The following is a 24,781-nucleotide window of genomic DNA, read 5'->3' as shown; positions in this document are numbered from 1 at the left end:
AGGTTTTTCTCACTTGGCAAGAACTCCAACACATGCAAGATTGTTTAGAAATAAAACCAATTGTAAATTCAGTGAGTTCCTTTTAGTCCAGTGATTTCAAAAGCCAAATTTACAAAAATCCTTTCAAAATGTTTAAGACAGGACAATTATGTTTAACGTGGGGTGTAGTATATTTTACTCTGTTTGACCTTATACAGTTAGGCACCAAAGATAAGAGTTTGGGGGTCTGTGAAGATCTTACGATTAGTCCCGGACCTAGGGGCTGCCTCCCAGGAGGCAAGTCTGTCTGTGGAGCAGAGGAGGGAGCAGGTGTTCCCCCTCCCTGTACAGCCACCTCCTGCCCTACCTTCCAACGTGACTAGCCCTGCCTGGGTGGCAGCCTGCGCTGGTCTGGCCCCATATGGTGTTCAACTTTCCCCAGGAAAGCCTGCAGGCATTCTTTAAACATTATCCTCTCACCTAGAACACATGTCCATGTTCACAGTTTCCCAAAGGGTGATCAGTTAATGATCTGCATGAGATTCTACTGAACCAGAATCTCTTGGGGCAAGGCCCTTGAATCTGCATTTTTTTAGACGTTCTTCCCCTGTCCCTCCCCCTGTAGATGATTCTGATGCATGCTGAGTTTGAGACTCATCAGTCTACAGTGTGTGTGCACTACAGGAGGGGGGCAAAATGATCCAGTTACAAAAAACGGATTTTATTTTTTAGAGCAGTTTTAGATTCACAGCAAAGTTGAGTGGAAGGTACAGAGATTTCCCATATACCCTCTGCCCCAACACATGTGTAGTCCCCCCCATTATCAACATCCTCCACCAGAGTGGTACATTTGTTACAATTGATGAACCTACATTGACACATCATTATACCCCAGAGTCCAGAGTTTTCATGAGGGTTCATTCTTGGTGATGTACATTCCATGGGTTTAGACAAACGTATAATGTCATGTATCCACATTATGGCATCACACAGAGTATTTTCACAGCCCTAAGAATCCTTTGTGTTCCACCCATTCATCCTTCCCTCCCCCCAACCCTTGGCAACCACTGATCTTTTTCCTGCCATAGTTATGCTTTTCATACAGTATGTAGTCTTTTCAGATTGACTTATTCCACTTCGTAGTGTGCATTTAAAGTTCCTCCATGTCTTTTCATGGCTTGATAGCTCATTTCTTTTTAGCGCTGAATAATATTCTACAGTCTGGATGTACCACAGTTTATTTATCCATTCACCTACAGAAGGACATCTTGGCTGACTCCAACTTTTGGCAATTATGAATAAAGTGGCTATAAACATCCACGTGCAGGTTTTTGTGTGGACATAAGTTTTCAGCTCCTTTGGGTAAGTACCAACGAGTGCAATTGGTGGATCATATGGTAAGAGAATGTTTCGTTTTGTAATAAACCACCAAAATGTCTTCCAAAGCGGCTCTACTGTTTTTATTCCTGTCAGCAGTGAATGAGAGTTCCCGTTGCTCTGCATCCTCACCAGCACTTGGTGTTGTCAGTGTTCTGGATTTTGGCCATTCTAATAGTTGTGCTGTGGCATCATTGCTGTTTTTTAAAAAAATTATTTATTTATTTATTTATTTTTGGCTGCGTTGGGTCTTCGTTGCTGCGCCTGGGCTTTTCTCTAGTTGCGGCAAGCGGGGGCTACTCTTTGTTGCGGTGCGCAGGCTTCTCATTGCGGTGGCTTCTCTTGTTGCAGAGCACGGGCTCTAGGCGCGCAGGCTTCAGTAGTTGTGGAGCACGGGCTTAGTTGCTCCAAGGAATGTGGGATCTTCCCGAACCAGGGCTCAAACCCGTGTCCCCTGCATTGGCAGGCGGATTTTTAACCACTGCGCCACCAGCGGAGTCCTGGCATCATTGTTTTGATTTACATTTTCATGATGACATAAGATACGGAACATCTTTTCAAATGCTTATTTGCCATGTGTATGTTTTCTTTGGTGAGGTGTCTGTTAAGGTCTTTTGGCTCATTTAAAAAATTGAGTTGTCTTCTTATTGTTGGATTTTAAGTGTTCTTTGTATATTTTGGAGAATAGGCCTGTTTTAGATGTCTTTTGCAAATATTTTCTGCCAGTCTGTGGTTTGTCTTTTTATTCTCTTGACAGTGTCTTTTTTTTTTTTTTTTTTTTTTTTCTTTTTTTTTTTTTTTTTTTTTTCACACACACACACACTGTATTTTATTTTTACAAGAGATAAATCGACTGACACCAAGCATTGTACATGGATGACCACAACAAAAGCAACAATGATTGCAATTACCAAACATGAAACACACTCATACTATGTCATAGTATTGACATTCAGTCCAGTAATCCTCCACTGTAACAGCTCCTTTACTTTTGACAGTGTCTTTTGCAGAGCAGAAAATTTAATTTTAATGAAGTTCAGCTTATCAGTGATTTCTTTCATAGTTCATGCCTTTGGTGTTGTATCTAAAGAGTCATCACCAAACCTAAGGCCATCTAGATTTTCTCCTATGTTATCTTCTAGGAGTTTTATAGTTTTGCATTTTACATTTAGTGCTGTGATCCATTTGGGGTTAATTTTTGTGAGTGGGGGTGTAAGGTCTGTGTCTAGATTCACTTTTTTGCATGTGGATGTCTAGTTGTTCATGTACCATTTGTTGAAAAGACTACCTGTGCTCCATTATATTCCTTTGCTCCTTCATCAAAGATCAGTTGGCTATGTTCATTTCCAGGCTCTTTATTCTGTTGCATTGATCTATTTGTCTATTCTCTCACCAATACCACACTGTCTCAATTACTGTGGCTTTATAGTAAACTTTGAAGTTGGGTAGTGTCAGTCCTCCAACTTTGTTCTTCTCCTTCAATATCGTGTTGGTTATTCTGGGTCTTTTACCTCTCCCTATACACTTTAGAATCAGTTTGTTGATATCCACAAAATAACCTGCTGGGATTTTGCTTGGGATGCATTGAATCTATAGATCAAGTTGGGAAGAACTGACATCTTGACAGTATTGAGACCTACTAGTGGGTTCAGCCCTAAACTTAGTCCTGGGAGGTAGGAAACTGGACTGGAGTTCACAAGAGCACAGGACAGGCTCGCCCATGGTGTTGGCAATGAAACTGCACCTCGCACAGTTCTAGGCATACAGGCAGTGCTCAATATGGTCACTGGAGCAACGAATGAAGCTGAATCCCAAAGCGCCTGGGAACAGGGCAGTAAGGTGGCCATTCCATGCTATGATGGTTAGCAAAGACTCCCATCCTTCAGAGGAAAGGCCTGGCCTCAGGGAAAACTTTGTGGCAAAGGTACTGTTGAGAAGGACACTGGCCAGAAAGACTGCTCTGGACAAGGCTCTTGGGCTTACTGGGTGGCTGTATTGATAGGTTAATTCACTGACTTATTGATTCATTGATTTGTTGAATAAATATTTGTTAAGAATAAATATTTGTTAAGAATCTACTATGCACTCAGGGATCTCCCCATCTAAGACGTCCAGCTGCCCCCTGCAGTTCAAGCAGGACAACTTCTGTACATGTTTTCTGATGGCCTGATAACTACAGGCTGGGCCTCAGAGGATGGTAGAGGGGCCTTGTATCCCAGCCAGGGGTGGCTGTGGCTGTTTCCTGTTTTAAGGCTAGTTTCTCAACAGGGAGAGAAGTGTCATGCTGTTGACGAGGGTGGTCTCAAGTTTAGGGGAGCCTGGCTTGGCCTAGATGAACTCCACTCTTGCCTGCCTGGTGGGGGACCATCCCTGTGGCTCATTCTGGGCTCAGTCTCCAGGGGCTCGGGGAAGGAAGAAAGGAGGTTCTCAGTCAAATATTTTATTATTTTATCAACATGGAGACGCTTCAAGACTTGAACTGATCTGGGAGCTGTGGAGAGTGAGAAAGAAGGGGAAGGGAGAGGTGAGCCAGCAGTAGGAGACCAAGCAAGGAGCAACAAGGGCAGAGAGACAGCAGGAGAGAAAGTGACGGGGATGGAGAGAAGCAGGGAAGGGCAGAGAGAAGGGGAGAAAGACAAAAGGAGGGAGGGATAGGGGGAGGGGGGAGGAAGAGGGAGAGAGAGAAAGGAGCCAGCCAGAAGGGACAGAAACGAGGGAGAGAGAAGGGGGGACTGGGGGCCAGAGCTGCTGCTGAAAGAGCCCCGGTTCCACACTGAGTCCCTGCCTGGGGTCCTTCCTCTCCTGTGCGTTGGTGTGAGCGCTCACAGCACCCACACGGACACATGTGTACACACAGCCAAACACATACGCACTGACACCCACCCCCTTGGGCAGCGCCTTCGGAACCTACACTGCTGGGGAGGCGGGGTTGCCACGGTGACAGGTGCTGGAGCACCACCTTATGGGTGTTAATAGCTTCCATTGAAGCCACCAAAACAGTGACTTCATCCAGCCGTTTCCCTGGCTGGTTCCTTCTCCCTCCTCCCTTCTTGACTGGGGCTGGGAAGGGCCCTCGGGCCATACAGGCCGCTTCCCTGCCTCCTGGCAGCCGCCTTGGTGAAGGGTGGCTTGAAGGCCTCAGGGATTCCATCCAAGGTCCAGGGGGAAGGGTGTGCTGCGGTTCTTTGCTCCTCTGAGCTGGGTCTAAGCACCGCCCCTGCCAGGAAAGGGCTTCTGAGGCCCAGGACCTGTCAGAGGGGTCGCCCTCAGCTGCTCTGGGTCCCATGCAGCCACACCCACCTCCTCTAGGTCCCTGCCTGGCCAGAGACTTCCAGCCAGTTGCCACTTGACAGTGGTGTCCCCTCCCACAGCACAGAACTCCTTGGAAAAACGAGGGCCAGTCTAGGGAGGTGACATGGGGTACAAGATTTCAGAGGCATCACGCTTAAGCTCGAGCAAGTGCAGGGCTGGTGTTGCATGATGCTGAGAGCGAGTGCTTCCATACATTTCACACCAGGGAGGCCTCCCTTGTCTCATCCTAATCCCAGCCCCGATGATACGCTCATTATCTCCTCAATCCTCTGGGATCAGGGGACATTTCTGTCCTGCCCTCAGTTCCCTGCCTTGGTCCCTAATGTCTCTCACCTTCCTGTGCGGCTCCCCAGGATCAGCCTGTCCTGAGCTGCAGAGCCTCTGGACTCTTCAGGCAGGCACCGGTGTCTGGTCCCCTCATTTCCCCTTCCCTTTGGCCTTCTCCATCTCTCCCCTGCTTGGCCCACAGCCCCAAGTTTAGACCACATGGGGCCTGTGACCTCCCTGCCACCCTCTACCTTCGGGGCCTCACCCCACCCCCATCCCTGGCCTATGCCCCAGCCCCTCCTCCTGAGGAAGGGAAGGAGGCGATGAGCCTCCCCGCCAGCCACTGTGGGCAAATCCTACCAAGGGCTTGCACTTGGCCCACACTCCGGGGGAATTAGTCTCATCTACACAGAGTTTTCAGATTTATTCCGATGCCAGCAGTAGCCCACAGTGACCTCATTCCAGCAGACTTCAGGGGTATATGAGTGCAAGAGAGTGTGTGCGCGCTTGTGTAGAAGCGAGTGAGAGAGTGTAGAGGTGTGTGTGCAAATGTGTGAGTGTGCTGCCATTCAGAGCCCATGGATTTCTGATGCATGAGTCATAGGCTGGAGTGAGCCTCGGGGAGATACGCCCATAAAAAGACAGCACCCCTGACCTGCCACGTCCATTCTGCAGCTGGCTGGGCACATGATCCTGGGCATCTAAGAGGCTGGGGGCGGGGGTGGGGGTTGTCTTTCCCTCCAGACCCCAGAGAGCAGCTGTCAAGGATATTTCTAGCTCGCCTGGAGTCCCAGGCATTTAAGGATGTGATGCCTGCAATGGGGTGAGGGTGGAGGACGGGGGAGGGAGAAAATGGTGGTTCAGAGGCTTTCCTCCCAGTGCTCTCGGTGGAGTTCTGCTGGCAGGCAGGGCGGTTCACCCATTCCACAAGCATTTTTGGACAGTCTGTCATATGCTAGGCATAATCCTGGGGACTGGTGACATCATGGTGAATGGAGTTGGCCTGTTCTCTCCCCTCACAGAGCTTATGTTCTACTTGGGGAGGCACAACAGAAACCAGGGGGAGAGGCTACTTTCAAACTAATTCCAGAAGATAACATAGAGTAATGCTATGGAACATGACTGAGAGTGGTGGGGGTTCTCTAGCTGGGGCGGGCAGTCAGGGAAGGTCAGGAGGTGACACAAGAACTGTGCCTGAATATTGAGGAGCTGTCCTATGGAGACTTGAGGAAAGAACCTTCCAGAAGAGGATAGACGAGATGCCTGATGCCAGCCAACGTCCTCGCTGGATTCTGGATCAGAGTTGCTGTAGCCAGTCAGGGAGCTAGAGGTGATCTAGAGGAACAGGAAGGCAGATTCTCTCTCCTGGGGGGAACTTGGCTCACCTTCGAGCCCTGATAAGACAGGCAGAAGGAGATGCCCCCATGTCTAGGTAGGAGGAGAATGACTCCCTTTCCCTTCCTGCAGGTCCTGGTAGCAGTGCTGAGCTCCAGGATGGATGAGTCATGTGAACAGGTGACATGCTGAAGGCCCCTTCCTCCAGGAAGCCTTCTTTGACTGCTGCAGGCCACAGAGGCCCTCACCTCTTAGAGCTGACAGAGCCACTTGGTTCAGATTTGGTGGTTCTCTGATGGTTTGTCCCTGAGATTTGTTCCCGCACCTTGGCCCTCCATCCCATCTCCTAGGTCAAGTCATCTAAAGGCCCCCCAACGCTATGTGTCCAGTAACTGAACAGCCTGGTGTTCTTGTTCTGAGCCTTTGTCCCAGCGCCCCTTGGATCTGACTGAGAGCAAAGGGTCAAGCGCTGGGATTCCTCATCTCACTTCATTTATTCAGTCATCCATCACTCTATAAAAGAAATTGTTTTCTGGAGTTTTACTATGTGCCGGTTGCTGAACCTGGTGCTAGAGAAATTGGAACTTAGGGCTACCTCGTCCCGGGCCTGGCACCCAGGGAGCTCACCGTTCTTGCTGTACGGTTTCTCTTGTTTTCAGGACCAAGTTCCACTGTCTGTGAGAGGAATAAACCCAACCCCTGGAGCCTCAATCTCTGCCGGATATTTGACCCCAACTCGGGCCCAGGGTCCGCCCCCCCCTCTCCTCGGGCCGCGGAGGACTAGTGGCAGCCGGGAACACGGCGCATCGGGGGCCACATCTGGCTGAGAGGGCGCGCGCGTGTCACTAAGACGCTCATTCACCGGCACAGCTGTCACCATAACAACCGGAGCGAGGGAACCCTGGCGACTGCTGGGGGCGGGGGCGGCGGTTGCGCGAGGGACCCCGCGGGGGCTGGAGCTTGGCGGCCCTGGGAGACCCACCACCGCGGCAGCGCCCAGCACACTCCGCGCTCCTCGGAGCCCCGCTCCATGCCGAGCCGCCGGCGGGAGGGCGCCACTCACGTCGCAGCCTCGGCCGTCCCCGCGGGCGGGGACCCAGCCGGCGCCGAGCCGCCGAGACTCCGAGCAGGCCGAGCCGCTGAGCCCCCGCGCCGGGAGCCCTGACTCTATGGCCCTGGGGGAGCGCGCCGGAGCCACAGCGCCGCCCGCCACCAGCCAGAACCCGAGCGCCAGCGGGAGGAAGAGGGGAGCCCCGGGCGCCGCCGGCCCCGGCCCAGGGGCGCGCCCGCCGCGGAAAATGGCAGGCAGGTAGAGGGCCCCCGCGGCGGGCAGGCCCCGCCGAAGACCGAGGAGCCCAGAGACAGGGAAGAAAGGAGCGGCCTGCCCGCCCCCTGCCGCAGCCCCACCAGGGCCCTCCCCCGGCGGCGCGCGCGCCCGCGCGCGCACACACTGGCACACCGTACCTCCTCTCCTGCTCAGCCTCGCCTGCCCCCCGCGAGCGCCGAACCCCCTGGGGCCGGATGCCATGGGTAACAACTTCTCCAGTATCCCCTCTCTGCCCCGAGGAAACCCGAGCCGGGCGCCGCGGGGCCACCCCCAAAACCTCAAAGGTAAGGCTCCGCCGGGGCCGGGCGCAGCTGGAGGACTGGGGCGCAGGCGGAGGGGCAGGGAGAGGTGGAGAGGTGTGGCTGGCGAGGCCGGGCAGGTGCCACCTGTTGTGCGTATTTGGAGATGGGAGATGCACCTCGGCCATGGAGGTGTGCTGGAGGTGGCGGACTGCTGGTGATGACGGTGAAAATCAGGGAGGATGGTGTTGCGTGGGGTCTACGCAGTTCTCCCAGCCAGCACCAGAAACGTCACTGGAGTCCCCTCAGGCCATGATGCTAGGCGAGCGTGCAGGGGTGAGGAAGGGCATTTGCCAGGTGGGTAGGGGAGTGTGGCAGGATGCTCAGGCCGGCCAGCTGTGCTTCCCAAGGGAAGCACCATTGTCTCCTTTTTCATCTGCCCATGGCTGGAGAGGTGATGCTGGAAGCACTAGTTGCATTTCCGATTGGAGGGTCTTAAAAATCCAGGACAGATTAACAACAGCCTGGAAAAAGGGGCCAGAGCCGGTGGCCTCTGGAGTCCTCTGCAGCTACTGACTTTTTGTATCCACTGAATCAGGTTGGTTTCTGGTTCCCCAAAGGCTAGATGTCCAGTTGGAACTCTAGAAAGGAGGGGCTGGGAGCCTTGAGACAGCATAACATTTACCGAGAAGGTCTTTGCCCTCCAAGTCCCTCCACCCACCCAGCACCCTCAGGGAGGCCCCAAGCCCTGTTCTTGGCTTTAACTCTTCAGTACTGTCTCTGACCTTTGGGAGACACACCTGGGTCCTCCCCGGCCCTCAGAGCCCACAGATTCCCTTCGGGGAACCTCCTTTTCTATCACCCTCAAAACCAGCCAGCACTGGCTGGGCATTCTGATGGCTAAGAGACAGGAAGGGAAGCCCTTGGGCTTTCACAAAGAACAACCCACTTCTTGACACCCACCCCCACTGACCCCCAGGTTATGAGAAGGATACCAGTAATGCCCTTTGACAAAGCATTGAAGTTTACAAAGAACTTTCACAAATACCTTTTCAAGTGGGCAAGGAAACTGCTCTGGGGTGTCCTCAGAGCTAATCATGCCCATGTTACAGTTGAGGAGAACCAATGCTTGTTTCACGTTCCCAAAGGCAGAGAGGCAGAACTAGGCTGCAGACCTGTATCTTCTGACTTGGAATTCTGTCCTCTCTTTTGCTGGACGGTTAACCTTCAGGAGTGGGGGAGAGGAGGAGAGACGGGACCACCGTCCTGCATTCTAACTCCAACCCTTTCAGAACTTCAGCTCTCACTTGGCTCAGGAAAATCAATGGGTTTGTTGTGTCCTTCTGGAAATTAATATGGCGGTACCTGTCAAGACCTTTTAAAATATCATTTTCATTGGCCTTGTGATTCCACCTGAAGAAATGATCCTAAGAAAATGGAAATGCAGGCAAATACTTATGTGCTAGGCTAGGATGCTCATGGTAGTGTTGCTTATACTAGGAAAACAACCTAAATGCCCTGAAATCGTGGTGGATCCTCTTGGTGGAGTATTATGCAATCTTTAAAATAGTATTTTTGAAGAATATTTGATCACTTGGGAAAATGCTCACAGCAGCATAATGACAGTTGTAAAAAGCAGCATACAAAGTTGTGTAGACTATGTAAGAGCCCAATTTTGTTAAAATGTTATGAATGCAAAAAAAAAAAAAAATCAAACAGCCCTTGAAAGAAAGTTTCTGGAAGATTAACAGTGATTTCCTCTGGGTAATGAGATCACATAAGATTTTTTCTTTTCTTTTTTATATTCTGCTCTTTTCTAAAATTTCTACAATAAACAAGTATTATTTTTTATAATCAGAAATCAGCTGTAAGTATTAGATGTATGAAGACTGTTTCTGAGCGTTGAAAACAGATTTCTAATGATGGAGGAAACTGTGGTTGTCATCCAGTTCAATGTCCTCCCTTACAAGGGAAAAGAATGAGGGAAAGGGAGAGTGATTTTACCAGTTACTCAGTGGGTCAGTCAAGAGAAGGTGGCAAAGCCAGACTAAGTCCTTCAAGGGCAGGGGTTAGCTGGGGACCAGTGAGTTGACTTGGTGCTTGAATGCTCACCAGCTGCCCCAAGAAGGCTGTGCTCCATTCATGACCCTAGGGAAGCCCAGAGAAGGCCTCCATAATTGCACCCCTTTTAACCTAAAGTTTGGGATTGTGGGGATGTGAGGTGTCTGTGGCTGGGGTCTTTGGCAAGGGAGGGTGAGCAGGAGAGGGTCTGAGGCCCTCCCATGTCCCTGCTCCCACCCTAGCCTCCTCCTCTGCCTGAATCCCCACCTATCTGGCCTGGGAAAGCCCCTTTTTGCTGCCTCCCTGGTTTACAGAGATCAGTTCTTATTCAGTGGGAGTAAATGGTGGAGAAATTCTCCCTGCCAGGAGTCTCCCTCCCACTGCCCATCTCCCTTCAGGCTCAACTTACCAGAATCTACTCTCCTCTGTCCGTAACCACACACCTAGGTGGCCATGAGAATTTTGGTTCTGCTCCTTCCAAGCCTGAGATGAAGGATCAGAGCATGCCGTGAAGGCTGCCTATGAGTTCCTTCATCCAGGGTCCTATGGTCCGTCATCCAGGGTCCCCGATCCTGCTTCTCAGCCTGACTTTTCCCCATCCTAACAGAGCCATCAATTTTATTCTGTGATTGTTTTAATGTTCACTCCAAGTTCCTTTCTAACTGTATCAGCATTGACCTAGGAGTCTTCTCTGATACATCAGTGGTCATCCAGAGTTCCATCCCCATTTTATTGGTATGACCTTGATACTGGCTGTGATTCTAAGACTGTCCACCCTGAGTTCTGCTGGGACAGCTTTGTACTCACCCAGAATTCAGCTCTGATTCTTATCAGTGTCCATCCAGAAATTTGCTGGTGGGAGGCAGGGAACTCTCGATTTTTTTTCTCCTTCCATAATTGCAGTCTATTGATTTCTCACCATTTTAATTAAAACAACTGCAAAGGACCTGGCATAACAGGGACCCTGAGACTCATTAGAGATCTAAGATTGGTCTGGCTGTCAGGCTGACATGAAATGAGGCTCGTCCATCACCTGTCAGGTGGTAGACTTTGGTCTTCTCCCTGAAGACACACTGACCTCACTCCACTGCTGGTGATTCCCACTGGGGTCTGAAGAGTGTTGGTCTAGGAGTGTCCACGGGAGAGGTCCAAGGTATAGCTCGGGGATTAGGACCAACAGACAGTTATGAGGAGCTGCCATGTGCCTGGGTCAGAGGTGAGGGCTCATGACATCCCTGTAGATTCACAGACTGAAGATCTACTTGATAAGGTAGGGCTGAGGGAAGGAATGGAATCAGATGCTTCGTTGGATTGTTGAAATCCCAGATATGTGTGAGCAGAGGTCAGAAATGGGGGGTCAGGGAAGAATTTGAGCTGGACATGGAAGGAACTGTAGAAGTTGGATCGATGGCAAGGGGTGCAGCGGGAGTCCGAGGGTGTGGAGAGGAGGGTAGGGCAAGGGACGTGCAGCAAAGGCTTGGAGGTGGGAGGAGTGAGTGTGTGTATATATTCTCAGTGATGGGCACAGGGTGACTGGGGCAGGGGATTCATGCGTCATGGAGACAAATACAGAGAATGAAGATCTTCCTCCTTCCCCATCTCTTTCTGAGTGCCTGCCTGCTTGGTGCTAAGTGTGGAAAGGTAACTAGGAAAGCCTATGGGGAGGACAGCTCAGTCCCAGTGGTCACCCATAGATGGGGGTTGGATAGGCCACCTCCTATCATTTTTTTTTTTATTGTGGTAAAATTCACATAACATAAAATTCACAATTTTAACGTTTTAAAGTGTACAATTAACTGGCATTTAGTACATTCACAATGTTGTGCAACCACCACCTCTGTCCGGTTCCGGAACATTTTCATCACCCCAAAAGGGAAGCCTGTACCCATTAAGCAGTCACTCCTTATTACTCCCTCCTCTGAATCCCTGGCAACCACTAATCTACTTTCTGCCTCTAGGCATTTGCCTATACTGGACATTTCATATAGATGGAATCATACTGTATTTGTTCTTTTGAGTCTGATTTCTTTCACTTAGCCTAATGTTTTCAAGGTTCATCCGTGTTGTAACATGTATCTTCTTTCCTTTCTGTGGCTGAATAATGTTCCATTATATAGATATGCCACATTTTGTTGATCCACTTGCCAGTTGATGGATATTTTTGATGGATATTTGGATTGTTCCACCTGTTGGTTATTGGGAATTTTGTGCTGTGAAGATATGTGTATAAGTTTTTGTTTGAACACCTGTTTTCAGTGTTTCGGGGTATATAGCAAGGAGTAAACCTTCCATCTTTTCAAAGCTGGTGCTTTTGAATTGGACATTTCACAGAGCCACTGGTTGTGACAGATGTAGGGAGGTTGTCTCCGTCCAGCTTTGGTTGGGTGTGACGCCAGCCTGTTGTCTTCAGAGTCTCTTTTCCATGGTGGCTGAGGCTCCCGGCAGGCAGAGGGAGGAGCTTCTAAGGTTGGCCAAGGAGCTTTGATTCTTTGAGGTGGACCGGAGTGAGCTACTGGAACTTTCTGCAGACCCTGAACCTCCTCACTGCTCTCTGAGGCCGGGGGTGGGGGATGCATTCTCCTAGGACAAGGTCTTGGCCATTTTCCAGCCTTCACAACCTTGCTGCTACTTTCCTGACCTGGGTCCTCCTCCCAGGTCTTGCAGTAGCTGGCCTCTTTGCCTCCCATTCCTCCTTTGACGCCAGAGGGGTCCTCCTAAAGTATGCCTTTCATCTCGCCCGTCCCCTATCAACAGTCTTCAGTGTCATGACCCAGCCTGCCATAATCGGAAATTCAAGGCCTCCATTCTTTGGCCAGCCCACAGATATTCCCACAGCCCTTGTCTGGGCTCCTCCCTTGGTGTCATGACACTTGCAGGTTAGGTGAGCTCATCCATCTCTCTGCTCCCAGCAATGCAGCAGACAGACCTGGCACGGTGAAGGGGTGGGGGCTGGTGGGCTTCCCTGCCCCCCCAAGACTTCAGAGAAACTGGGCTGAGACAGCCCCCATATTGAACCTGGAGCATCTGTCCTGCACACCCTGTTGGGTTTTCATTCAGTCTGACCTTTGAACCCTATATTGTTAATCATAAAAAATAATATTTATAACAGCCACCATGTGTTGGGTGGTTACTGTGTGCCAAGTACTTCCATGTAGATTATTTCTATTAATATCCTACTGACAACCTGCTGAGGGGGAGGTATCATTGTCACCATCCTATATATGGGGAAAGAAAGGCTCAGAGAGGTTAAGTAACTAATCCCAGACCACACAGTTAGTAACTGATGGAGCTGGGATGCAAACCCAGGTCTCTCTGACTTTAGAGTTCACTCTTGTGACCACTATATATCTTGCCCTTATAGAATTCACTCTTGGTGGGCTCTGTCTTCCATTGTCGGAAAGGAACTGGGGAGCAATCTCCTGGCCTCTGGACAGGGCCCCAAAGGAGGGAAAGGGAGTACCATGGGGTTCTTGATGCTCCTTCCCAACCCCTGCCCCTTCCACCTCCTCTGTAGGGTTTTTAGCCATGTAGACCCATCAGCCAGTCATCAGACACTTTCAAGGGAACTTTCTGTTCCTTTGGGCCAGTGTTTCTCACAGTGAGGTTTTTCTACTGCCTGCATCAGCATTAGCATCAGCTTGAAAGCACATCTAAAATGCAGGTTCCCAGCCCCCAGGCCAGACCTACTGTCTCAGAATACCTTGGGGATGGGGCTCCCAAACCTGCATGTTTAACAAGAGCCCCAGCTCATTCTGATATACGTCAAAGTCTGAGAATTATCAAGGCTGTGGGGCCTCAGAACAGACCCACTCTGGCACTCTTGGAGTTGGTGAGATCAGGCTTCTCAGGGGAGGAGAGCCTGAAGTTGGATGGAGATTTGGAATGGACCTTTTCAAGGGCATCTTGGTGAGGGCATGGCAGCAAAGGCACGGAGGCAGGAAAATGCAAGGTGTTGGCAGAGACAGTGAGCGGTCCCTCCCACCTGGGATGTGAGACCCCCCAGTGGGGAGATGAACGGATCAATCTTTGAAGATAGACTGATGCCAGATCTTGCAGGGCCTTGGATTCCAGATGAGTTTAGATTGATCCTGTGGGCAGTGGGAGCTATGGGTGGCTTTTGAGCAGAGGAGTGTAGTGATTTCCTTTAAACAGCCACATCAGCAGAGGAGGGGGGAGGAGGGAATGAAGCATCTTGAGCTGCTGGGAGGTTAATGGAGCTACAGGGCTTCTGTCCTAGGCCAAGCTGAAAGGGCTGGGTGGGACAGCCAAGTTGATGACCTCATCTAGGCTTTCCTGTGGGTGAATCTGGAAGCATTTCTGACCAATGGCTATGGTCAGCAGGGCTATTGCACATCAGGAAAAAAAAAAGGATTTTTAAGAAGTACAAGTCCTGATGCTGGGCACTATGCTAGGTTCATTCACATAGATTAATTCATTTAACCTCTCAATAAATGTGAAGTAGGTATTATTATTCCCATTTTGTAGGTGCAAAAACTGAGACTCATGTATATTAAGAATGCTGTCCAGAAACAATAAACTAGGAAATGGCAGAGCTGAGTTTTCTATCTAGGACACCAAAGCCCGTGAGGGAGAGAATTGGCCTTGGGGGGAATTTCTGCATATTGGGGCTTTCTTTTCCCTGATGCTCTGAGATGGCATGTGCCCACTTCCGAGATGGCATGTGCCCACTTCCAAGATGTGCACATTGAGGCCCAGGCATTGGCTCTAAATCACAGAGCGCAAGATGGTGACAGTACGGGCAAGGGCAGTAACAAAAGGAGGAAAAGGCAGGAGGAAGGAGGACAGGAGTGGGGCACTGCCCAGGGGATGCCAGGGATGCCTTCATCTGGGTATGCCAGCTGCCTGGGCCTATTTCCTTTTCATTTGTGACGCTCTCACTCCTGGTCCTGCACACCCAGGAGCTGGAGGCTGAGGGGCTGCTTCTCCCTGATCTGGTTGCTTTGGCAACCCTGGGCAGGATGTGAGTGGTCTCCTTGGTAACGCCTGGGAAAACTGCCTGCAGGGCTGGAGGGAAGTGGACTGGCCAGCGGTCAGGCTGGGTGGCACAGGCAGAGCCAGGCCAGACCAGGCCACTGAGACTGCAGGCCTGTGGTGAAGGTCAGGCTTATGGAATAGCCCAGGCAGCCTGTTGGCCATTCCCCAGCAAGCCAGAGTCCAGAGGCCCTGGGGGCCTGGGGGCCTGCCTGGTGAGACCAGAGGCACTAATGGGCCAGCCCAGGAAGTGGGAGGAGATGGGGGTGAGGGTGGGAAGGGGGGAGAATATAGCTTCTGGATGACAGATCCAGCTACAGGGTTTATTAAAAGATGTTTATCAGAGGTCATTACCCAGATCCTGCTGCTTTGGGAAATGAGCAGGTGCTGATGCCTGTGGGGGGCAGGACAAAGAGAAAAGCAGGGCTAGAAGAAGAGGAAGAGTCACAGGCAGGCAGGTGGGAGTCTTTGGCTTTCTCTCTGCTCTAGCTGCAGCTCTGGAGTAGGCTGGGCTCTGCGCTGGGCTCCAGAACTGAAGTTCTCCCAGGGTGAGAGTTGGGGTTCCAGGGATTCTCTGATGCGGAGGCTCATTCTGTTGTTTAACAAACATGCTAAGCATCAACGATGAGCCAGCCGTTCTCCTAGGCGTGAGGATACGATAGAACACAAAAAGATGAGGGCTCGCTGCCATGGAGCTTTCCCTCCATGGAGCTGGTAACAAAAATGGCAAATGAACAAATGAATCGGAGTACGATAATAATTACTAACATGTTATGCGCTAGAGACTGTGCTAAGCTCTTTTCACCTATTATCTCATTTAACCTTTAGAACAACCATGTGAAGTAAGTATGATTATTAGCCCCATTTATAAACTGAGGCTTAGCGAGGTTAAGTAACTTGCCCAAGGTCACGTGGCTGGTATGAGTCAGAGCTGGGATTCTAGCCAAGATCCCTCTGACTTTGGCGCTACCACTAAAAAACCCCAAAAAACCCAAAAAAACCCCTTTTCATTTAGAACAGTTTTAGATTTACAGAATTATTGCAAAATAGCAGAGAGTTTCCACATAGCCCATGCCCAGTTTCCTCCATTATTAACATCTTACATGTGTATGGAACATTTGTGACATTAACGTACCAATACTGATACGTGGTTATTAACTAATGTCTATACTTTACTCCGATTTCCTCAGTTTTCCTTCATGTTCTTTTTCTGTACTAGGATCCCATCCAGGATACCATAGTATATTTTTAGCTACCACATTTTATATATATATATAGTTGTGTTTTCTTATGCTCCTCTTGGTTGTGACAATTTCTCACACGTTCCTTGTTTTTGATGACCTTGACAGTTTTGAGGAGTGTTGGTTAGGTATTTTGTAGACTGTCCTTTCACTGGGATTTTTCTGCTATTCTCATGATTAGACTGTGGTTATAGGTTCTGGAGAGAAAGACCATAGAGGTGAAGTGCCATATTAGTTGCATCATATCAATGGTGTGTGTTCTCAACATGATTTATCACTGTGGATGCTGACCTTGATCACAGGCTGAGGTAGTGCTTGTCAGGTTTCTCCACTGTAAAGTTAAAGGTGCACTTTTCTCCCCATATTGCGCTCTTTGAAAGGAAGTCCTGTGTGCAGCCCACACTAAGGGGCAGAGCGTTATGCTCTACCTCCTTGAGGCGGGGGCACTACTTTAACTGTGCTGTCAACTCTTTCTTTAGTTCCTTACCCAAGCAGTTACATTTGAATAAGGGCTGTGAAACAGAAGACCAGGGAACTTGGGGGAACTTGACCTGGTCTTGGTTGTCTGGGAAGTGAAATGACCAGGGAAGTGATCTGAAAATGAGTAGGGGTTGGCTTCATGTTCCTGGGGGTGCTCCTGCCATGTTGGGTGTGGAACTATTCATTTAGCATCCCTGACTTTTTAAAAAATTATTTTTATTTTTTAAAATTCTTTTTAAAAAATTTTTTATTGGAGTATAGTTGATTTACAATGCGTGTTAGTTTCAGGAATACAGCAAAGTGAATCAGTTATACATATACATATATCCACTCTTTTTTTTGTTTTAACTTCTTTATTGGAGTATAATTGCTTTACAATGGTGTGTTAGTTTCTGCTGTATAACAAAATGAATCAGCTATACATAAACATATATCCCCATATCTCTTCCCCCTTGCGCCTCCCTCCCACCCTCCCTATCCCACCCCTGTAGGTGGTCACAAAGCACCGAGCTGATCTCCCTGTAGCATCCCTGACTATTAAATGTCACTGACCAGCTTAAATGTCACTATCATTAAAAAAATAAATAACTCTTCCCATATTTTTAAAAGCACCCCAGAGGGGGCAGTACCACTCTTAGTTGAGAGCACTGAACTGGGTGTGGAGGGTGCAGTGAAGGTTGTTCCTGGAAGGGGCCTGGCACAATCCCCTGTTGAGGACGGAGCTGGGTGTTGGCTCACCGCTGCTGCTGACTCAGGGGCTGAGTCCCGGCTGTGTCATCCCAGCCTTCCAGGCCACGGAACTTTCAGCAGAAAATCATTAAGTGGCCGCTCCCTTGACTCTCTGTCCATGGCGGCAAGTTGCTGGTCCCAAAGGCTGTCTGTGTCGGGGGGAGGCAGGAGGAGGAAAGAGGACCCTCTTGGGATGATGGGAGAGGGGAGGGAAGTATGTCTACTGGCTTTTCTGGATGGCCTTCTTGGCCTCTCTCGCCCCAGAATGCCATGCTGGCTGCTCCAGAGGTTGGGGTGGGGACAGGAAAGGGAGAACATTGCCAGGGGAAGGTGCTGTCTTATGATTAGGGTCGTGGCACTTCCACACGCTCCTGACTTTCACCTTCATCTTTCCCCTTGGCTTGCCCCAGCCTCTGCCTGGCATCTACTGAAAGGCTGATCTTCTCCATGGAATGGGACGGTGTGTGTGTCCAGGTGGGGGTGTCCAGGTGCCCCTGAGAGTGAGGAGAGGAGGCACTTTGCCCTGATCAGAGTTGAGTGAAACTGAGAGGATGCTCCAGCTGATTCACTTCATGTGTCAGTGCCCTCTGTGCTGGGCCTGGTGCTGGGCATGGAGGTGAGTACTGGGCATCGTCTCTGCCCTTGAGGTGCTCATGGCCCATGAATCGCTCATCCAATTCAGACATCAGTCCGTAGCGGCAGAAGGGTCCTGGAGCCTTTCTTCTCTGTGTCTGCTTTCCTTTCCTTTTTTTAACCCTGATCTTCCCAGCAAATGCTCCGTTTGAATACATTCTCCGTGAAGGAAGAGGACTGACAGGTGGTCAGGTGTGTGCGTGGGGCTGGTGGAAGGGGTGGTGGCCACTGACTTCCAACATCAGACCGAAATCAGAGATCATTTTGTCCTACCTCCTTTCTCAGCCCAGATCTGGAGCGCTCAGCCCTGGAGAGGGGAAGTGACTTGTCCAAGGTCATACAGCTGGATTGGACCAGGTGCTAATGAGGTCTCAAGGCTCTGACCTTGCTGGATGATGCTCTCAGGATTTGGCAGAAGTTAATTCCAGAGGGACACCCGAGGGGGACGAATGATCGTGCCAACTGTGATGTGTGCTGTCCCGAGGGGAACTACTGAAGGGCTTTAAACAGAAGAGTGACAAGATCTTTTAGATGCCTTAGAAAGCTCTGGGGCAAGAGAGGGGCAGGGGAGGGGCAGGCAGGAGGCTGCTGCAGTCTTCCAGTGGAGGAGAGGTGTGGCTTCTACCAGGGCAGGGCAGTGAGCAGCCAGGCGAGCAGATTGATTTGGGAGATCCTTTAGAAGGTCGACTTGAAGATTTGGAGGTGGAGAGGGAGATGCAGAGGGACTACTTGTGTTGACATGTGACATTCTGACTTCTGGGGCAGTGGTCAGTGAGGCACCCAGGTGGCTTGGCTTGGAAGAGCTTGGCCACACACTGGGAGGGTGGGCCTCTTGGGAGGTCGGGGGTGAGCATGCTGCTGTGTGAGTGTTCCCTTGAGAGCTGTGTCCCACCCAACACCTTGAGGTCTTAGAGCCAGGAGGAGGGACAGGTGAGCAGGGCAGGGCTGGCCCTGAGTTCTTGAATCCACCCTACCCCCTGGGGCATCATCGATAATTAATGTCCCCTCTGCCTGTCACAGGTGGCTCCCAGGTGGACAGAGGTGGGGTCCTGGCACCTGTGTTGTGATGTGCATCTGGCTTCTGCAGGCCTCCGAGCCAGGGCCTTCAGTCCCAACCTAGCCAAGCTTTCTCAGGTGGCTCCTCGCTCCCCGTGGGTGCCAGTTCCCCCAGCATACACACACAAACCATAACAGGTGGCCATAAATCAGCCCAGACAGGCCAAGGCTGCTCTGGTTTTCCCACAGTTGAGATCAAAGCCCCAGACCCTCACCCTGGGGCTCAGTACTTATTAAATTATTAAACTGTCAAGGGAAGGGAAAGCAGGAAGGACTGGATAGATGGCCATAGAGTAAAAGAGAATGAGGAAAAATGGCTGAGAAATGAGGCAGCGGGTGGGAAAGGGGAAGAGAGGAGAGAAAAAAAAGCTCTTTGTCTTTGCCCTGAGCTTTGAGACTTCACAGAACTGTGAACCTTGCATTTGAATATCTGCAAACAGTTCCGTCCTGCTTCCTCCTCTGGGATCTCATTGGGGTCCCATGATCAGGATTCATAGCCCCACTTTACAGAGGAGAAACTGAGGCCCAGATTGTCACAGGATTATGAAAGTCTGTACTTCTGAGTCCTGTTCCAGCCTCTTTCTGGGCCTCTTCATGGGCCCAGAATCAACATTAGGTTAATACCCATTCTTGACCCTGGCTCTCAGGCTAGACTGGAGTGCGTGAAGAACCCCATCCTGATCCCAGTAGGACCAGCCAGGGCCTCTTCCTGCCTGGAGCCCACTGGACTCTCCTTTAGCTTCCAGGCATGAAGGCAGAGCTTGGACCCAATAGATTGCCCATCCCTGCCTGAGGCAACAGGTTCTATCCCTGGCCCCCCACTCCAGTTGTTTGCAGGAAACAGCCTCTTTTTTCCCACCATCTTTATTGTGGTATAATTGACAAATAAAATTGTAATGCACTTAAAGTGTACTTCGTGATGATTAGGTATATATATATATATATATATATATATATATATATATATATAGTGAAATGATTCCTGCAACCAAGTTAATTAACACATTCATCACCTCACATAGTTACTTTTTTTTTTTTGGTGAGAATGCCTAAGATCTGCTCTTAACAAATTTCAGGTATACAAGTATTATGAACCATAGTCACCATGCTGTACATTGTATACTCAGAACTTATTTATCTTATAACTGAAAGTTTGTATCTTTTAACCAACATTTCCCCATTTCCCCCACCCCTAGTCCTTGTCAACCACCATTCTACTCTCTATTTCTTTTAATTCAGCACCCCCCCATTTTTTTGGATTCCATGTGTAAGTGATACTGTATGGTATTTATCTTTCTATGTCTTTTCTCTGGCTTACTTCACTTAGTATAAGGCCCTCCACATTCATTCATGTTGCCCCAAATAGCAAGATTTCCTTCTTTTTATGGCTGAATAATATTCCATTGTATATATATACATATATACCATATTTTCTTTATCCATTCATCCATCAACAGACACTTAGGTTGTTACCATATCTTGGCTGTTGTGAATAATGTGGCAATGAACATGGATGTATAAATAACTCCTCAAGATAGTGATTTCATTTCCTTTGGGTATATACTGCTGGATCATATGGTAGTTCTATTTTTAATTTCTTGAGGAATCTCCATACTATTTTCCAAAATGCCTGTATCAATTTACATTCCCACCAAGAGTGACAAGGGTTCCCTTTTCTCCACATCCTCATCAATATTTGTTATCTCTTGTCTTTTTGATTATAAATGTCCTAACAAGTGTTAGGTGATATCTCATTGTGGTTTTGATTTGCATTTCCCTCATGATTAGTGATGTTGAGCATCTTTTCATGTACCTGCTGACCATTTGTATTTCTTCTTTGGAAAAGTGACTATTCAGGTCCCTTGCCCATTTTTCAATTGAGTTATTTATTTATTTATTTATTGCTATTGAGTTGTAAGAGTTTATTATTTTTTTGGAAATTAGCCCCTTATCAGATATATGGCTTGCAAATATTTTCTCCCATTCCATAGGGTGCCTTTTCATTTTGTTGATTTTTTTCCCTTGCTGTGCAAAACCTTTTTAGTTTGATGTAGTCTCACTTGTTTATTTTTTCTTTTGTTGCTTCTGCTTTGAGTGTCAAACCCCAAAAATCATTGCTAAGATCAACAGCAAGGAGCTTTCCGCTTATATTTTCTTCTAAGAATTTTATGGTTTCAGGTCTTACATTTAGATCTTTAATTCATTTTGAGTTGATATTTGTACATGGTGTGTGATAAGGGTCCATTTAATTATTTTGCATGTGGATATCCAGTTTTTCCAGCACCTTTTATTGAAGAAACTATCCTTTACCCATTGTATATTCTTGGCACCTTTGTTGAAAATTAGGTGACCATATATCTGTGGGTTTATTTCTGTGCTGTCTATTCTACTCCATTGATCTATATGTCTGTTTTTTATGCTAATAGCATACTGTTTTGATTATTATAGCTTTGTAGTATAGTCTGAAATCAGGAAATGTGATGCCTCCAGCTTTGTTCTTCTTGCTCAAGATTACTTTAGCCATTCAGGGTCTTTTGTGGTTTCATACAAATTTTGAGATTTTTTTTTATATTTGTGAAAAATGCCATTGGAATTTTTATAGGGATTGCATTGAATCTATAGATTGCTTTGGGTGGTATAGACATTTTAACAATATTAATTCTTTCAATCCATGGACATGGGATATCTTTGCATTTATTTTTATCTTCTTCAATTTCTTTCATCAATAGTTTATCGTTTTCTTTGTACAGATGTAAAGATTTGGCTAAATTTACCCCTAAGTATTTTATTCTTTTTGATGCTCTTGTAAATGGGTTTGGTTTCTTAATTTCTTTTTCAGATAGTTTGTTGTTAGTATATAGAAACACAACTGACTTTTGTATGTTGACTTTGTATCCTGCAACTTTACTGAGTTCATTTATCAATTCTAACAGTTTTTTGATGGAGTCTTTATTAGAGTTTTTTGTATACAAGATTGTGTCATCTGCAAACAGAGACAATTTTGCTTTGTCCTTTCTGATTTGGATGCCTTTTATTTCTTTTTCTTGCCTAATTGCTCTGGCTAGGACTTCCAGTACTATGTTGAATATGTTGAAGTAGCAATAGAGGGCATCATTCTCTTGCTTCTGATCACTATTAGTATGATGTTAGCTGTGGGCTTGTTATATTTGACCTTTATTATGTTGAGGTACATTCCATCTATACCTAATTTGTTGAGAGTGTTTATCATGAAAGGATGTTGAATTTTATCAAATGCTCTTTATGCATCTGTGATTGATGATCATATGATTTTAGCCTTTATTTTGTTAATATGTTATATCACATTTATTAATTTACATATGTTGAACCATCCTTGCATCCTAGGGATAAATCTCACTTGATCATGGTGTATGATACTTTTAATGTGTTGTTGAATTTGGTTTGCTAATATTTTGTTGAGGATTTTTACATCTATCTTCACCAGGGATATTGGCCTGTAATTTTCTTTTCTTGTAGTATCCTTGTATGGCCTTGGTAACAGGGTAATGCTGACCTTATAAAATGAATTTGGAGCTGTTCCCTCCTCTTCATTTTTTGGGAGGAGTTTGAGAAGTTTTGGTATTAATTCTTTAATAAGAATTAATTCTTTAAATGTTTGGTAGAATTCACCAGTGAAGCCATCTGGTCCCGGACTTTTATTTTTAGGAGATATAAGAATACTTTACCCAGAAAAGCTGTCCTTCAGAGTTGAAGGTGAGATACAGACATTCCCAGACAAACAAAAGCTGAAGGAGTTCATAACTACTAAACCTACCTCACAAGAAATGCTAAAGGAGTTCTTTAAGCTGAAAAGAAAGGATACTAACTAGTAACATGAAAACATATGAAAGTGTAAAACTTCCTGGTAAATGTAAATATATGGTCTAATCCAAGATGCTCTAATATTGTAATGGTGGTGTGTAAATCACTTATAACTCTAATATAAAGGTTAAAAGACAAAAGAATTAAAAATAGCTATAACTACAATAATTGGTTAGTGGATATATAATATAAAAAGGTGTAAACTGTGACATCAAAAACATAAAATGTTGGGAGAGGGAGTAAAAGTGTTGAGCTTTTGTATGTTAACAAAATTAAGTTGTTATCAGCTTAAAATAGATGGTTGTAACTATGTTTTATGTAAACCTCATTGTAACTACAAAGCAAAAACCAATAGTAGATACACAAAAGATAATGAGAAAGGGATCAAAACATACCATTTTGGCATCCAGTCACAAAGGAAGACAGTAATAGAAGAAGAAAAGAACAAAGGATGTACAAAATATCCAGAAAACAATTAATAAAATGGCAATAAGTCCTTATCTATCAATAATTACTTTAAACATAGTCTAAATTGTCCAATCAAAAGACATAGAGTAACTGAATGGACCAAAAAAAAAAAAAAAACCAAGGCCCAACAAATTACCCAACTCTAAGAGATTCACTTCAGCTCTAGGGGAACATAAGCTGTAAGTGAAGAGATGGAAAAAGATATTTCAGGCAAATGGAAACCAAAAGAGTGCAGGGGTAGTTGTACTTATATCAGATAATATAAAGGGATCAATTCATCAAGAGGAAATAACTATAGTAAATATATATATACCCAACATCAGAGCACATAAATATGTAAAGCAAATACTCTGAAGGAGATCTGAAGGGAGAAATAGATAGCAATACTATAATAATAGGGGACTTCATTTCTCCACTTCCTTTTTTTTTTTTGGTCTTGCCACGTAGCATGTGGGATCTTAGTTCCCCGACCAGGGATCGAACCCACGCCCTCTGTATTGGAAGCGTGGAGTCTTAACCAGTGGACCACCAGGGAAGTCCTCTCCACTTTCAACAATCGGTAGATCATGCAGACAGAAAATCAATGTGGACATATTGGGCTTGAACTACACTTTAGACCAAATGGACCTAACAGACATACAGAATATTCCATCAAAAGTAGCAAACTACACATTCTTCTTCTTATGTGCACACAGAAAATTCTCTAAGATAGATCATATGTTAGCCACAAAACAAGTCTTAACATATTGAAGAAGATGAAATTATATCAATTATCTTTTCTGACCACAATGGTATGAAACTAGAAATCAGTTACAGGAGGAAATTGGGAAAATTCACAAATATGTAGAGGTTGAACAGCGTGCTCCTGAACAATCAAAAGGGAAATTTAAAAAATCCTGAGACAAATGAAAATGGAAACACAACATACCAATGGAATGTTATGGGATGCAGCACAAGCAGTTCTAAGAGGGAAGTTTATAGTGATAAATGTTCACATTAAGAAAAAAGAATGATCTCAAATAAACAACCTAATTTTATACCTCAAGGAACTAGAGAAAGAAGAAACTAAGCCCAAAGTTAGTAGAAGGAAGAAAATAAATGAAAGATTGGAAAGACAATAGAAAAGATCAACAAAACTAAGTGCTGTTTTTTAAAAAAGATAAACAAAATTGACAAACCTTTAGCTAGACTAAGAAAAAAAAGAGAGAAGTCTCAAATAAATCGAACCAGTTATGAAAGAGGAGACATTGCAACTGATACCACATAAATACAAAGAATCATAAGAGAACACTGTGAACAATGATATGCCAACAAGTTGGATAACCTAGAAGAAATGGATTAATTCCTAGAAACATACAACCTACCAAGATTGAATCATGAAGAACAAAAATCTGAACAGACCAATAATGAATAAGGAAAACTCCTCTTTTCAGGGCAGAGAGAAC

General features: G+C 46.9%; 1 protein-coding gene across 2 annotated transcripts in view; it reads left to right on the top strand.

Moving 5' to 3' along the window:
• The window catches only part of NEURL1 (neuralized E3 ubiquitin protein ligase 1), a 110,610-nt gene that overhangs the window by 22,432 nt on the left and 63,397 nt on the right, over positions 1 to 24,781 (top strand). The window contains exon 1 of one of the 2 annotated variants that reach the window (XM_059900008.1): positions 7,497 to 7,881. The exons of the other annotated variant lie outside the window; for it this stretch is intronic. Within the exon in view, the coding sequence (XP_059755991.1) occupies positions 7,797 to 7,881 (85 nt within the window). The 5' untranslated portion in view covers positions 7,497 to 7,796. Of the gene's footprint in view, positions 1 to 7,496; positions 7,882 to 24,781 lie in introns of those variants that run through there. 2 annotated transcript variants of the gene reach the window in all.

Source organism: Balaenoptera ricei, chromosome 16 (genome assembly GCF_028023285.1).
Source record: "Balaenoptera ricei isolate mBalRic1 chromosome 16, mBalRic1.hap2, whole genome shotgun sequence".
Taxonomy (NCBI): Eukaryota; Metazoa; Chordata; class Mammalia; order Artiodactyla; family Balaenopteridae; genus Balaenoptera; species Balaenoptera ricei.
Note: the sequence above shows the minus strand (reverse complement) of the source record. Positions and strands in the feature narration are given on the sequence as shown.